This window comes from Stenella coeruleoalba (genome assembly GCF_951394435.1).
Source record: "Stenella coeruleoalba genome assembly, chromosome: 9".
Classification (NCBI taxonomy): Eukaryota; Metazoa; Chordata; class Mammalia; order Artiodactyla; family Delphinidae; genus Stenella; species Stenella coeruleoalba.
Window position 1 is genome coordinate 40071636 of NC_137155.1, and position 15414 is coordinate 40087049.

Sequence of the window (15414 nt, forward strand, 5' to 3'; positions counted from 1 at the left end):
GCATACCTGTCATTTAACCCAATTATTCTATTCTAGTAGTTTATTCTAAAGAAATAATTTAAATGTATGCAAAAAATTAATTTAATGAATATTCACCACAGCATTATATAATATTAAAAAATGCAAACCACCTAAATGTCCAACATGGAAGGAACTGATTAAATAAATTAGGCTACATCCGAACAATGGAAAACTATACAGTCATTATAATATCAAAAATTAGTTGATTATCAGGAAAATCTTCATAACATTTCAAATAAAAATCTAGATTTCAAAGCATTATCTACGGTATGAACTCTTTCTTGTAAAAGCACAGAGCTGCATATGTGGAAACAAAGATTGGAAAAAATTTGGTCACTCTTTTTTCAAAGGTGGGACTTGGGGTGATATTTTTCTCTACTACAACTATACTTTGTAAAATTTCAACAAGAAACATGTATTTTTCTTCAATAAATAAAACTGTAAAAACTTATATTAGGAAAAACGCTGACCTCTTGAATTTGTTTTGCTCCCAGTAGAATAAATTGCAGTATTTTATTACTTCAAATAGAGATAATATCACTTCATTTTAACTTACAGTCTACCTTAGGCTTCTGCCTCAGCCTTATCCACTCAGTTCATCAAAGATAGTAAATATTACTGGATTCCTGACTGCTCTAAGACATTTTGATCAGAGAAGCATTTGTTAATGTAAAGACCTAGAAGGAGCCAGCAGGGGCCCAGGGTTCTTAAGTTTTTAGCTAGGAAATTAAGTGGCTCCAAAGATGGCACAGTCTATTTTGTTACAGATGGGATGTGAATACAAAAATGGGAGCATCTATATCTTTTCCTCTCTGTTTTGTCAGTAACGTAACGGAAACACTTAACAACGTTAAGTCACTATTCCAAGTACGTTAAAGAGGTTGGAAATCTGCGGAAATACAATTTTGTTCTCTGCCTAAATAGACCTTCTTTCCCGCTGTATACTCTTTGCCTTCAACAGGAGATCAATTCAGAATAACTCAGAAGATATTTATATTAAATCATTAAAGCAAATACACAATCCAACTTTAGATTCACAATCCTCTAGCTTCAAAATTTCTGGGTTTTCATGACCTGTGCCAAGACCATCCTCAGCGTCTTGTATGTTTCTTCTATATGACCCACTGTGGCTTTGTTTTAAAACATAAGTTGGCCTATGTGTAAATTTGTTTTCTCAGAAAGAAGGACGAAGCAGTTAAAAACTTTGCCGTATTTTCATAATCCTTACTGAATTTTCACATTTGCAATTGTTTTTATTTTGAATCTTTTAGCCAGCCCCACATATTTTGGATACGAAATTCCAACATTTGCAACCTTGCTCACACAAGATGCATTTTCCCTCCTTCTGATGTCTGACAGAAAAGTCGAGATGCTTGGACACTCTACAGTAAGTAATTAAAGTGAACGATAAGAAAAGAGGGGATAATACGTGGCCTGGAGGAAGAAAAGTACATAACTCAAAACTCCAGGTCACCTGGGATCAAAATGATCTACCCTGGTGTCAAGTCCTACCGACATTTAACATAGAGGGTCTTATGTACTTCCCAAACCAAGTTCATCTTGACAGATGAGGAAAATGAGGCTGCAAGAGTTTGCCTTAGGCCCAAATCTTATAAACACAAAGCGAGGATGTAAACCCCAGGGCTTCCAACTCCTACTGCAGTGCTTTATATAGATAATGAGACATGGCACTGTTCTTACCTTAATTATTTTACTGTAAATGGCTCTGCTTCTTTTATCACTAAAAACAGAGTAAGCTTCCAGGTTCTAAGACATAAAATTTTAATCACTCAGTAGTTTTTGTGTCTTATTTCCTTTCCCTAACTGGTAAAAAAATCAGTACATTTCAAGCATATGGAAAGAAATTGTTAAAGTGAAGTACAGCTTCATAGTTATGGTGTGTTTACTTCAACGCATTTTATGCCTTTGGTAAGACTACTATTTGATAATAGGGAAGAAACACATATAAAATGATAGGCAATTCTGAGACGAGCCACGAACTCCTTTAGCCAGCTCCACTTAATCTGGGTATGGTTCCAACATTTGCTCTCCTGCTTTCTCTCAGTGATGTACTTCCCCGCCTTTAAGATACCTTTACCTCTTTATTGATATGTCAAATAAAGGGTAATTTAATACATCAAATAGTGGATAAAGTACTTTAGACTGAGAGAAAGCGTGTGAAATACATATTGGGATAAAAGGACAAAGTGAACCGAGCGTCTGCAAAAGAGGGTTCGCTTCATTATCTAGCTCAGGGCTGGCCAGTAGAGTTTTCTGTGACTGTAATATTCCATATCCGTGTATCCAATACAGTAGTAACTAGCTACCTGTAGCTACTGAGCACCTGAGATGTGGCTTATGTGACCAAGTAACTAACTTTTAAATTTTATTTAATTTTAGGAAATTTAAATCAAAACCTAAACAGCCACATGTCTCACAGATGCTGTATTTGACAGTGTAGCTCAGGAGGACGCAGAGAATGCTGTGGCCTTGGGAAACTCATTATGATGCAGGTCTGAACCTCAACATTACTGTAACATCAACGTATTAGAGATTAGATTTAGAGGGTCAAACTCATGAGAAAGTTTACTCATAAATTATTATAATATGACAGCTAATCCACAGGTTACTATTACAGAAAGCTAACTTACAAGTTTCTTTAACATGGAAACCCAACTCACAAGTTATTAAAATATGTAAGCCAGAACGTCAACTTTTTAAACTACAGCAGCTGTTTTTCACTGGCTGCATATTAGAACCACCTAGGAGTTATGATATAGAACACTCAAGTTTGAATCCCATCCGCAGAGATTCTGAATGAAGCCCTGGCACTGTGTATTTGAAGAGCTCCTAGGGCCTGGTTTGGTGATATGACTTAAACCTTTAGCGGCTTCAGCTCTGTGAGCCTGGCTCACTCATCTTAACAAGCAGGACAGGTCCGCCAAATCTTTCTGATTTTCACGTACCTTCACATAAAGAATTTCTCTCCTGGAAAAATTAGCAGGCCTGGTAGTCTGGAGGCTGCCCTGGGTCAACTCTTAGGTAAAGATTTTAGGCCCTCTGCTCTTTCTGGGGATTATTAAACCCTTCTGTTGTAAGATCTCAAAGCCATTTGGACATTTGTACCCGATCAGTGCTCGAATGGACACTTTCATCATTGGCCTTTGGGGTTCCTAATCTCTATGCTTCACAATGGGCAGCCCCACCTTTGTCTTTTTGACAATCCCTTCATTTGCTAAGATCAGACAACCTGAGCTGGATGGACCCACAACTAAGTGACTCTGTGACCTTATTCTCATATTTAAAATAGTATGATAAGTAATCCCACTCACAATGATTATGATGATTAAGTGAGGGAAATAAACCTGATTCACATATAACATTTAATGAGATTAGGTGGAGTTTTATGGCAAGAGAGTTGTGAGTTTCCTCTTTACCTACATAATTAAGAAAATTTCCAAGCACCAACATTTAATGGAGCAAACTCAAAATGGCTTTCATATACTCTGAGGTTCTTGAAAAATATTTGCATAGCTTTTACACTCACGTTAAAGGAATGTATTTTCTTTCAAAGAAAATGTCTACCCCAATTACCCTGCACCTAATGCCTTCATAGTATGGATGAAAGGTTGAATGCTGACACTAAGAGATATGAAGGGTCAAGCCAGCCCACTGAGCGCAAAAATTGTGCTGCAAAAGCTATTACTTATGATATGTAATAAAATAGGTATGATTGTCAAAAGTGTGTAGAAAAGTTTTGGAAGTTATAAAATAACTTCACAGCAGATGAGATTCCCATCTCTCTGCATATTTAAGATTTGCATGCTCTGGAATGAAGATCCGCCATGATCTGTGAACCACAGGTCTCCCATTCCCATTCCTATATGGGCAAGTTACACAGTCTCTCTATGACTTACTTTCTTCATAAAGTGAGGATGTAGAGATGCTACTGGTGCCCTGCCCATCTCACCTTGCTCTACCTCAGAGGTCATCGCCAGATAATTTCTTAAAGGCCAAAGCCTTCTGCTCTCTGTCTGATGGCATTATCTGGCCACCAGGCTGTACTGTATCTACATACAAGGCAGGCTAGAGGTTCTGGGGAGTTAAAACCCAAGGAGTGACCCTCAACAAATGAGGGATGGGAGTTACCAGCTAAATCCTGCAGCCACCTCAGCCTTCAGTGGGCCAGTTCTGAAGTGTTCTCCATACAGTTTCTCAGAGGGCCCCTCAGGGACTAAGCCCCAGTTGTCTGCAGCAGTAAATAACTTATTAACAAACTATTGCCTCATTTTACTTCTACTCTGCGCTTCCAGGATCATCTTCCAAATAACAATCTGCTCCCAAGTCCTTGTCTCCAAGTTGGCTTTTGGAGGAACACAGACCAAGACAGGGGATAATAACTGTATCCACTTCACAGGGCTGTTGTAAGAATTAAATTAGCTCATCCATGTACAGCCCACAGAAGAACGCCAGTCGTATAGTAAACACTGAATGTTTGTCCTGGTGGTGCTTTTGGTGGACCTCCTCTGCAGCAAATAAAATCCATGACAAATTTACTTCTTAGATTATGGAATTTCTGTGTCAATGATGAGAAGCACTTGCATCATATAAAGAAAAATGCAGCTAGAAAGAGTAAAAAGTGAACAGAAAATTCAGCTGACCAGTAAGCCATTTGCCCTTACCCTTGTAAGGCATGACAAGATGAAATTATGACGTCACCTAGCAGTGGAGCACCACGACAGTGAATAGCAGAGCAAATGATATTCAATTGTGGGGCATTTGCTACTTGCTTTGGAACAGTTTTTAGTCAACACATTTGTCTTGTCCACATGTCCTCTATCAGATTTCATCAAAATTTATTTTTAGTTTTGGTTGGCTTTTTTAGTTACCAGCCTTCACTGAAATAGAGCATTGATATTTAATTTCACAGTTACACATGGTATAGGACTTCATTTCCCAGTATATTTGTATGGCTTTTTTGTGTACAGATACTAACAGATTTTCTGTTTAATAGTACGTTAGTACCTGTTTTCTGATTAGTAAAATGTTATGAAATATCCAGAACTGAGGATTTCCTATTGAGAGTTTCCACTGAGAGGATACTGTATTGACAAGAACAAACCATGCTTTCCTGACAAATCCTTCTTACATATAAATATATATATATGTATATATATACATATATATATAAATATATATACATACACATACACACACACACACATATCCAAAACAAAGTAATTGTAAAATGGTGATGCACTGGATACCCTTGCAAACATAACAGCAATTCTAATAGCAATAACAACAGTTTTGCATTTGCAGAAGTACTGTCAATATAACCCAATTCCATCATAGTGCGATCCTTGGCTCTGGATAAACATGACTTAAAATCACAACCTAAATGGCCTCTATCTTAGGGAGTTCTTTCCAATATGTGAACACTTTTCCTCATGATATTAAACAATAATTACAAAATAAATACTAAGGAGTTGTGAATCACTGACTCTTGAAAAGTCAACCTTCTAATATCTGGGATTGGCTAATTCTTAGCACAAGATGTTAAGAGGAAACATAAAATTAATATTACAGTTAACTATTATTATATATTTTAACTATTTATTTTACAAAATGAATGTCAAGGAGTTGTGAATCACTGAATCTTAGAGATCTTACCCTTTGATATTTGAGTTTGGCTAATTCTTAGCATAGGAATAAGAAGAAATTGACCTAAAATTGCTGAAAGAAAATATAGTCCTACTGTAAGTCTTTTTTTACTCTCTCTCTCTCTATATATATATAATCACTAATATTATAACAAACATGAGGAGAAATATAAATAATAGCGAGACTAGAAACCTGCCATTCTAGTTTAATATTTGTGTTAGTTTATCATTTCAAATATAGAAAAGATCCACCCTTCCATACAACCCATCTGTCTTGGAATTGCATTATCCTGTTGATGGGTTCTATCGGGGAAATGACCTCATTCAGAAATGTTTGCCAAGTAGTATTAGTTTGGACTGATTATATAAAAGTGACATCTTATCAGCGAGGTCACAAGTCTTCAATGTGGAACTTGGGTGTGACAAAGTGGAAGATTATTTGAAAAATTATTATCTTATTGTTGTATATAGTTAAGTATACTTTTACTCTATTTCTTATCTTTGTTCAGAATATTTCAACTTCCCCCACTGGATGAATTGGTGAGGAACAAAATGGATATCTGAATTAAATACTAGACATCCAAATAAAAGATTCATTCAAATAAATGACAATAAATGAATGGTGCCTTGAACAGTGCCTGGCACATAAAGTAAGCTATCAATAAATGGTAGATACAAATAGCTACAGCAACTATAGTGCTCCTGGAAGCATCATAACTTTGCAGCATGCACTACTCGTCACTATAATCTTTGGATTTGAGGTGTGTACTAAGTATCATTGCTGTAAAGCAAAACAGGGGCAATGATTTAATTACAATGCAACAGATATAAGAAAAGGAAAGATTTCTATTTTCTGGTACCTCTGATACTTCCTCTCTATACGTAATATAAGGACTAATCTAGAGAGAGTGGCAAATATTTTGGACCCCTTTACCTTAAAATTCTTTGAATGGTAAACCCATAAATGGACCTTCTCTCTCCACTTGGCTCTCATAATAATGTTATTTCAGACAACAAATTCTGGTGAACGTCTCTGCTGTGCCAGACACCATGTGATATAAATAGGAAATTCCAAAATATGTCAGACATTGTTCAATTTCCCAAAAACTTACAAAAGGAGGTTGGAAAATAAAGGAGGGATAAACAAGGAAGCTAAAACTAATTGGATAGCACACAAAGAGCAGTGTACCTCTCTCACAAAACGTTTTTTGTTGTCTCTTAGTGTTAAAAGTGTTTACTGTGCCTATTGACCAAATTAGTATCTCAGGCAACTCAAATTTCCATCCTCACAAAGTACAGAGTTGTGACTAACAATGAAGTAAGAGGGCAACAGAAAATAATTTAATGAGTGGTGTGTGTGCGTTACAAACCCACAAAATAACTATCATTTACATTTAAGGAGCTCAAAACACCCAGGTTTATTCCCTGATGCTAAAAAGCTGTGATTTTGATTCTTATTTATACTATTTTCCTATAAATCTTTAGACCCTTTAAAAATACTGTATACTCACTGTTCCAAAATGCTCATGAAGGGGGTTTTCAAAACAGCTCCCTTGGCTTCCCTGGTGGCGCAGTGGTTGAGAGTCCGCCTGCCGATGCACAGGACACGGGTTCATGCCCAGGTCCGGGAAGATCCCATGTGCCACGGAGCGGCTGGGCCCGTGAGCCACGGCCGCTGAGCCTGCGCGTCCGGAGCCTGTGCTCCGCAACGGGAGAGGCCACAACAGTGAGAGGCCCACGTACCGCGAAACAACAACAACAACAGGGCTTCCCTGGTGGCGCAGTGGTTGAGAGTCCGCCTGCCGATGCAGGGGACACGGGTTCGTGCCCCGGTCCGGGAGGATCCCACATGCCGCGGAGCGGCTGGGCCCGTGAGCCACGGCCTCTGAGCCTGCGCGTCCGGAGCCTGTGCTCCGCAACGGGAGAGGCCACAACAGTGAGAGGCCCGCATAACGCAAAAAAACCCCCCAAAAAAACAAAAAACAAAACAACAACAACAACAACAAAAACAGTTCCCCGACTTCTATTATTGGCACTCCTTTGGTTCATTTGATACTATTTTACAAAGATAAATGGGGATTGATTTATCTAATCAAAAATCATCCCCAGAAAATAAAGTTTCTCCCATTCTCTATGGTATCATTTTTAAAATGACTAAGCATGATTCAAATACACAATGTTATTTTAGTTAAAAGATTAAAATATAACTCCATGTAAATCCAGTAAACTCAAGGTTATGCTATGAAAGCAAACGTTTCCACAGAGAAGCTTCATGGAATGTTGACAATTCTAAATTTCCAAATTCCTGCTTGCTTTTTCTTCACCTTTTGCTCTACATGCTGAAACTGTATTACTATTCCAGTGCTTAGATGATTAAATGTTCAAAATCACTCCTGCTTTAACTTTCTGTAAATTTAAATTGTACAACCTTGGGAAGTGTTAGCACCACCGCCTTTGATGTTAAGCATTGATGTTAAGGATAAGACAAATATATTGGGTGATTTCAAAAACAAAGCTTTACATCTGTGTAGTTCCTTGGAGTGCACGGAGCACATTCACTTCTTTTTTTTTTTTTTGCGGTACGCGGGCCTCTCCCTGCTGTGGCCTCTCCCGTTGCGGAGCACAGGCTCCGGACGCGCAGGCTCAGCGGCCATGGCTCACGGGCCCAGCCGCTCCGCGGCACGTGGGATCTTCCCGGACCGGGGCACGAACCTGTGTCCCCTGCATCAGCAGGCGGACTCTCAATCACTGCGCCACCAGGGAAGCCCCACATTCACTTTTTTTTTTTTTTTCCCCCCACATTCACTTTTAACCCAGCGGTGAGGAGAGGCAGCACCGAGACTGTAGGCAGCAGTCCTAGGTCAGTGGACAGCAGTGATGTGTACTAAACAGCAAGAAGGGTGGACAAAGTGGACGCTAAGTGTGCACTTAGTGTGTTTTAGTCCACACTAAGTGGACAAAAACAGAAATAGTGTCCAATTTTGCTGAATACTAAATAGGGAGGTGACCTGACCTGGGAAGGAAGATTTTACAGATGGCAGAATCCAACTGCAGCTCCTGGGGACATGCATTTTTATTCACAGAATGAAGTTTTAGACATTTGCTGTCTATTTCTTACTGTGCTACATACTCTCACCTGGAGTGTATGCAATCTGCCTAATACGTGGGAAGGTAGATAAGCTCAAGACTCAGTTATCACCTTCCAGGAGATGAGCTGTAACCATCAATCTGTAGAAAGAAGACTAGCAGACTCTATGGATTATCCTTATCTAAACACTAACTGCTCCTACATAAATGCAGTTGGTTTTAAAACTTAATCAACCATATGGCTTTGTTCATATATTCACCAACACTATCATCTATAACACAGGGAATTTTTTAAAGCAATACTATCCTGTAGAAAACAGGAAGACAAATGTAATTGGTTTTCTAGAACCACAAAGTTCCCAGTTAATTGTATTAATTTTCTAAATATTAATGAGCAATGAGTTAGAGCTGTGAAGGTTCCACAGATATAAAGGCAATGTCTTGTCTTCAAGGAATTTAGAGTAGCTTTGTTAAGATATAAATTTCATTGGGCAAAGTACTTTGGGGAAGTATAACTAAAATTTTACTCTTTGCCTAAATAGATATCTAAAGGATAATTTAAGAAATATCTGCACAGTTCAACTCTAGATTTTATTTACAAGATTACCAGATGAGCACATCATAAATATCTGATCAACTTCTCAAAAGAATGATTGAATAAATTTTCTTATTTTCAAGTAGTCAATTATGACTTATAGTAACAAGATCAACACAATTCCTATACTGGGAGATCCTGTGGAGATTAATCTATTTTATATGCTATTGTCATATAGTCTAAAATACATAAATTTGGGAGGGATGAACTGGGAGTTTGGGATTAGCAGATGCTAACTATTATGTACAGAATGGATAAACTATAAGGTCCTACTGTACAGCACAGGGAACTATGTTCAATATCCTGTGATAAACCATAATGGAAAAGAATATGAAAAAGAATGTGTGTATATACATATATATGTGTATAACTGAATCACTTTGCTGTACAGCAGAAATGAACACAACATTGTAAATCAACTATACTTCAATAAAATAAATTTTAAAAAAATAATAAAATAAAATACATAAGTTTTATCATGAGAAGTCTTTCAACCACTGGTGGTATCATTCTGACTGTGTTTTCTCTGGCATTTGAGGACCCTCACAACCTGTTACCACTCTAGGACTATGTTTTAGACCGGGTGCATGCTTATCTTCTCAATCAGACAAAAAAATACAGTCTGAACTTTACTGGGAACCAACCCAGTGATCAATAAACACTTATTGGCTCCTCCTCATTAGGGAGGATGCCCACACCCTTGCTCTCCGGCTGTGCATCTCTGCCTTGCTTCTGTCTTAAATAAGCAAACTGTTCCTCTGCGTGCTCTCCCACTTGTTGTTGTGCTATGTCTCTAATAATAAAGTACATGCTTTTACAAAAAGAAAAAAACACTTATTAACTAAGACATCACATGACATTCTAATTTTTCTTTCCAATTTTCTTCTTTTACCCAAATCTAAAATAATGATTGTGCATATGACTTTCCAGGGAGCCTCAGTGTTTTTATAGAAGCAAGAAATCTAACAGTTCAACAACAAAGCATCTGCTAACAATCTCCCTGTAGTATTTTTACTGCCAGGATTCCTTCACTAGCATTTACAATGATTATAGACTTAACAAGTTCATTAAATTACATTGAAAAAAACTCTTTTCAGGTTAGAAGAATTGGTTGTTTTGTTGTTGTTTCAAACAACTTGCTCCTTCTTTATCCTCTTTTTGATATCTACCCAATGCTATCTTTTTAAAAATGAAAGTCTATAAAACATGCTGATAAGTTATTCACCTTAGCCATTTTTCCTCAAGGGACTTTTAGCCTCCCTCCTAATGTTTCGAGAATGAGTAGAATCAACAAAGAAAGTTTGAGACCTTCGGGCTAGTGAGATATTTAATTTTCCTTCACATTCATTGATTATTTATTTTAAATATGAAAAGAAAATAGCTTTACATAATTTACATGCAGCTTTTCATGGTAAATATGTTTACAGTCAGGAGAAAACAAGCACAGAGTATACATGACTTTAATTACAGGTTTTAGTTAGTTCTGCTTATAGGATTACCTTCATATTTAGGCATACAAGCTTTTAAAAGTGCTTAAGATACAGATAAGAGGCTGACCACACATCCTGTTTCCCCAGACGGTTCTTGTTAATGCATGTTGTGTCCTGTCTGGTTAGTGCCCACTATTACTCTCCAGAGTGTTTTGTTTGAAGGATAAATGTATGATCATCCTAGAGATAAGCCATATTAAAACTGTGTGAAAATAATATTGTGATCAAAAGATAGTTGAACTACCTCTAAATAAAGATCAAGTTTTCAAAAGACTCTCAGAAAAATTTTTTTTCAATATTTTCAGTGTTGATCACTTGAATGTGTTACAAAGACATGTTCCAAAAACTCAGCATTGAATATGGAGTCATGACAATCACATCATTTAACTGGTTGAAAAGTCCTTGACTTCAAGCCATTACCAACCTTCATATATACACTTTCAAAGTTTTTGGAAATAAATATTTTTTTTAAATTCTCATTAAAAATGAGTCACTTAACAGGTCAATTTTATAAGATATTTTGAAAGATTTTTAGATTTTTGGAATCCTCTAGCAAAGTCAACAGTTGCATTAGAGTCTCAGGAAAAGAAGTGGTGGTCCATTATCTTAAACGAGGTAACCTTTTTTGTCTTTGTGCTATGGACCATTTTGGACCACTTTTGAAGCCTATGAACCCCTACTGATAAATGTATTTTTTAAACGTATAAAATAAAATACTTAGTATTACAATGGAAACCAATTATATTAGAATAAAACTATCAAAAAATCAAAATATATTTAAAAACGCAAAAGTAAAAAAGTAATAAATAAAGTAATATATAAATAATAAATAAAGTAAATAAAGTAATAAAGTAATAAAGTAAAAATAATAAAGTAAATAAAGTAATAAATAAGCTTCTTCATTTACTCATTAAATAATATTACTGAAAAGCAGGTCTAATAACTGCCCTAATTACCAAGTAGTGATGAGCATAAGTGATACTTTGAGGTTATATGCAATATCTATAGTGTGATCTGAAAAGTCACAAGTTCTGCTCATACTACTGTCGTTTATCAACTACATTCACAATTGGAGAAAATTTTCACAAAGAAATCGGTGAAAATGAAGCTGTAATTTTTTTCCAAACCAAGTTCATGAGCTCTTTGAATTCTATTGTTACAGTACAACATTAAGAAAGCCTAGAGGTCAAACTTGTTTATCTTAAGTCCATAGGTAATTCATCAAACAACTACCTACCCTTGTAATCAGGCCACAAAAGAACATTTCTGAAAACAGAACTTCCCACCGAATGCTTTTTAACAAAAAAAAAAAAAAAAAAAAAGGCTTTCACTCAAAATTCAGTTCAGATCAATTGTGAGTGACAGCTGTCCATCATAATGCAGTATAAATTGAATGTACTGAATGGAAACAAAGTCAGTGTTTTCTAGGATTTTTTAGAAACCAGAAAACAAAGAGCCCCTAAAACACAGACATAGCATTTTATATTAAACAGTATGTCCCTTATCCCTATCACTGATATTTTAAAATCGAAGTTATATTTTTACAAATTTTTTTCTTCAGGTTTGCATTGTCTCATTTTAATTTAACAGCATAATATAGTCATCGACTATTTAAGCTTTTCTTTCTCAGAACTTTGAGTGATATCCAATAAGCAAAGACATCAAAAATACATATGCACAGTTAAGGCCCTCGGCCTCAGTGGTTTCATTGCCTAGAACAGACTACAAATGACTGGTAATTAAACACAGCCATTGCCTGAGAGACAAGGTTGAATCACAGATCATTGGAATCTAAAGGGACCAGAGAAGCCACTTTGTCTAACCCTCACTTTACAAATGAGGAACCAGAGACAATGAGAGTTTAAGGGACTTTCCAAGATGACCATGGAGAAGCTAGCCTGACAGTTAATGCAACACCCCCTCTAGCTCCCTACAAGGGCAAATTGTGTCCCTGGCTCCACTTCTATCAAAGCATAGCTATTGAGACAAGAAGTTATAATCAATTAGAAATACATCTTATTTATAGATTTTTGCTCCCAAATATGAGAATTAGATGACTTAAATGGTGATCACATCTGCAGAACAGAGGTCTTTAAAAAATATTAAAAGATCAAGAATGTGCTCTAAATAGTTTCAAGGTCTAATGTATTAGTAATGTTAGTCTGACTTCTGAAAACCCAGGTTTCAATAGTCATCCCTTATTTTATTTTTTCAGATGGCCTTTTTTTTTCTAATTATAAAAGGAATACACATCCATTATAATAAATTTTGAAAACACAAAGACAAATGCAGAAGGAAATAACAAGAAGCCATATCCCCAGAGTCAAAGCCATATATTGGTGGTGTTGGTAATATTTCAGCATATTTCCTTCCAGATATAAATGTATATATGAATATATAGCTATATAATGTAAACTTACATATTAAGATAATATTGTACCTAAAATTTTATAGCCTGCCTTTTCTCTTAGCATTGTACCGTGATCATCTTCCCATTGAATTAAAATTATTTCTAAAACATCATTAATGTGAAAGTCTGTGTTTGGTGGTTATTAAAGTAATAAAGTTTAAAGACATTATAATCAATAAAATGATATCATTATATAATTTTCGATTGCTGGATTATGTAGGCTAGCATCTGATCAGGTAACTAATGCATTAAATTGCTCTAAATAAAAAATATTAAAAATATATGTTTACAGGATTGTCTTTAGAAAAATTTAAGCGCCCAATGGCTAAAATCATTGGGGGAAAATGCATAATATCCCAGGAAATTAGAGAAAGGAAAACTCAAAGAGATACCTCCTGCTACTATTACATGTGGGAAGATTCAAAAAGGTACTAAAACAGGATATCCTGACAGTGCTCTGTAAAGTCATGAAGGAACACAGTGCTTTGGTCAAGGAAGCAGCAACTGGTACAAACATTTAGTGCCTGGCTCCTGTAGGAATTCAATAAATATTTGTTGAATGAATAAATGGGAATCAATTTACCAACGTGTATCTAGACACCTGAATATGATTATACCCTTTGACTGATAATCTTCCTTAAGGGAATATATACCATATATACACTTGGTCACAACTAAATGTCTGGGACTTGTATGTTGATTAAGTAAATGACAGAGGTATAAAGAGCCATACAGACAATTCATACTGATTTAACAACTATGCTAAAATTATGTCTTGCCTATACTGTAATTCTTAGTTTAAAATGATTGAAGTATTTAAAATATTGGTGTATTTAATCTCTTGGTATAAGATTTTATTTCATTCTTTTAACGAAATAATTGTTAATTTTAAAATTGAAGAAAATCACTGCGTTATAAAAAATTTGAGAAGCCCAGATGAAAAAACTATTATGTTTCTTCCAAAATATTTTCTTATAGTCAATCTCAAAGGTTTTGCCCACCTATTTGTCCTTGAATGTCTCAGAAGACAGGCACAAGACTTCTTTGATAGTCATCCCAGCGGTGGGAGAAAACAGTCATGATGTTCTATTTTCCTAATACCATGACTTATAAAACACTGATACTTCCTCTTACCTAACCTTAGCCTAAGTATTAAGAAGTTATTAAATCTAACACACACACTAACACACACAAAACTTAGAGTGGCAAGCTTTCAATACCTTTATAAGCTCTGATGATTCATGCCCGTCTTCCACCACAATTAGTTGAGCTCTTCCTTTCCTTTCATTGTCCCGAATGCCGATGGCAACCTGGCTGGCCTTCAGACGCTCATATTTGTTGCAAGAGGATCCACACCACTGGTAAATTTCCTAAAAGAAAAAGACAGATCTTTTGACCCCAGGAATACGTGGAGGACATTCAGCCCTGGTGTAATACACACTGTGATTAATTAGGAGAAAAACAAAAAGGTCTAAAAAATGAAATTAAATTGATCTATTGTTGAGGTATATATAATTTTTATATATTTAATTTATACCTCATTCTGTATCCTGTTGCTTTCAGTTAGCATTATAAAGTAAGCATTTTTAAACATGGAAAATATAAATATATACCTCAGCATTCTCTGTGTATATAATCCACTAAGTACAATTTATAAAAGTAAACTTATATAAATTATTTAAATTTAGAATAATAAATCTAACGTATTTCAGATAGTCAAGAATCTGTTATAGTAGGAATATGCTCTTGATGATCATAAAACATGACCTATCTCTTTTGTAAAGCAATTTAACAATTCTTATCAAGAATCATAAAAAGAGTTAAAACTCTGACCCAGTAATATCACTATCTGGAATTTATTTTAATAAATTATTCATAAAGAAGAGAAAACAACACATGTACAAGGGTTTTCACTGATGTGATTATATTAGTGAGGCATTGGGAAGACATTAAATGTTCAACAATAGGATTACAGTAATATAAATTATGATATATAGAAAAAATACTTAAACATCAAAATTATACTTTAACAGAAATTTAGAAAAACAGAAACAGCAGTTTGATATATTGTAAATTATATACATTAGTTGCCACTTAGATTAAAATATATATTTTAGGGCTTCCCTGGTGGCGCAGTGGTTGAGAGTA

General features: G+C 35.6%; 1 protein-coding gene across 6 annotated transcripts in view; it reads right to left on the bottom strand.

Moving 5' to 3' along the window:
* The window catches only part of SCIN (scinderin), a 249346-nt gene that overhangs the window by 39840 nt on the left and 194092 nt on the right, over window positions 1-15414 (bottom strand). For 5 of the 6 annotated variants that reach the window (XR_013829789.1, XM_079931577.1, XM_079931574.1 and 2 more), the window contains one exon: window positions 14487-14636. Coding sequence is in view for 5 of the 6 variants with exons in the window: in XM_079931577.1 (XP_079787703.1) it covers window positions 14487-14636 (150 nt within the window). In the remaining variant the exon portion in view is untranslated. Of the gene's footprint in view, window positions 1-10865; window positions 10909-14486; window positions 14637-15414 lie in introns of those variants that run through there. The other variant, XM_079931578.1, reaches the window with a different exon arrangement.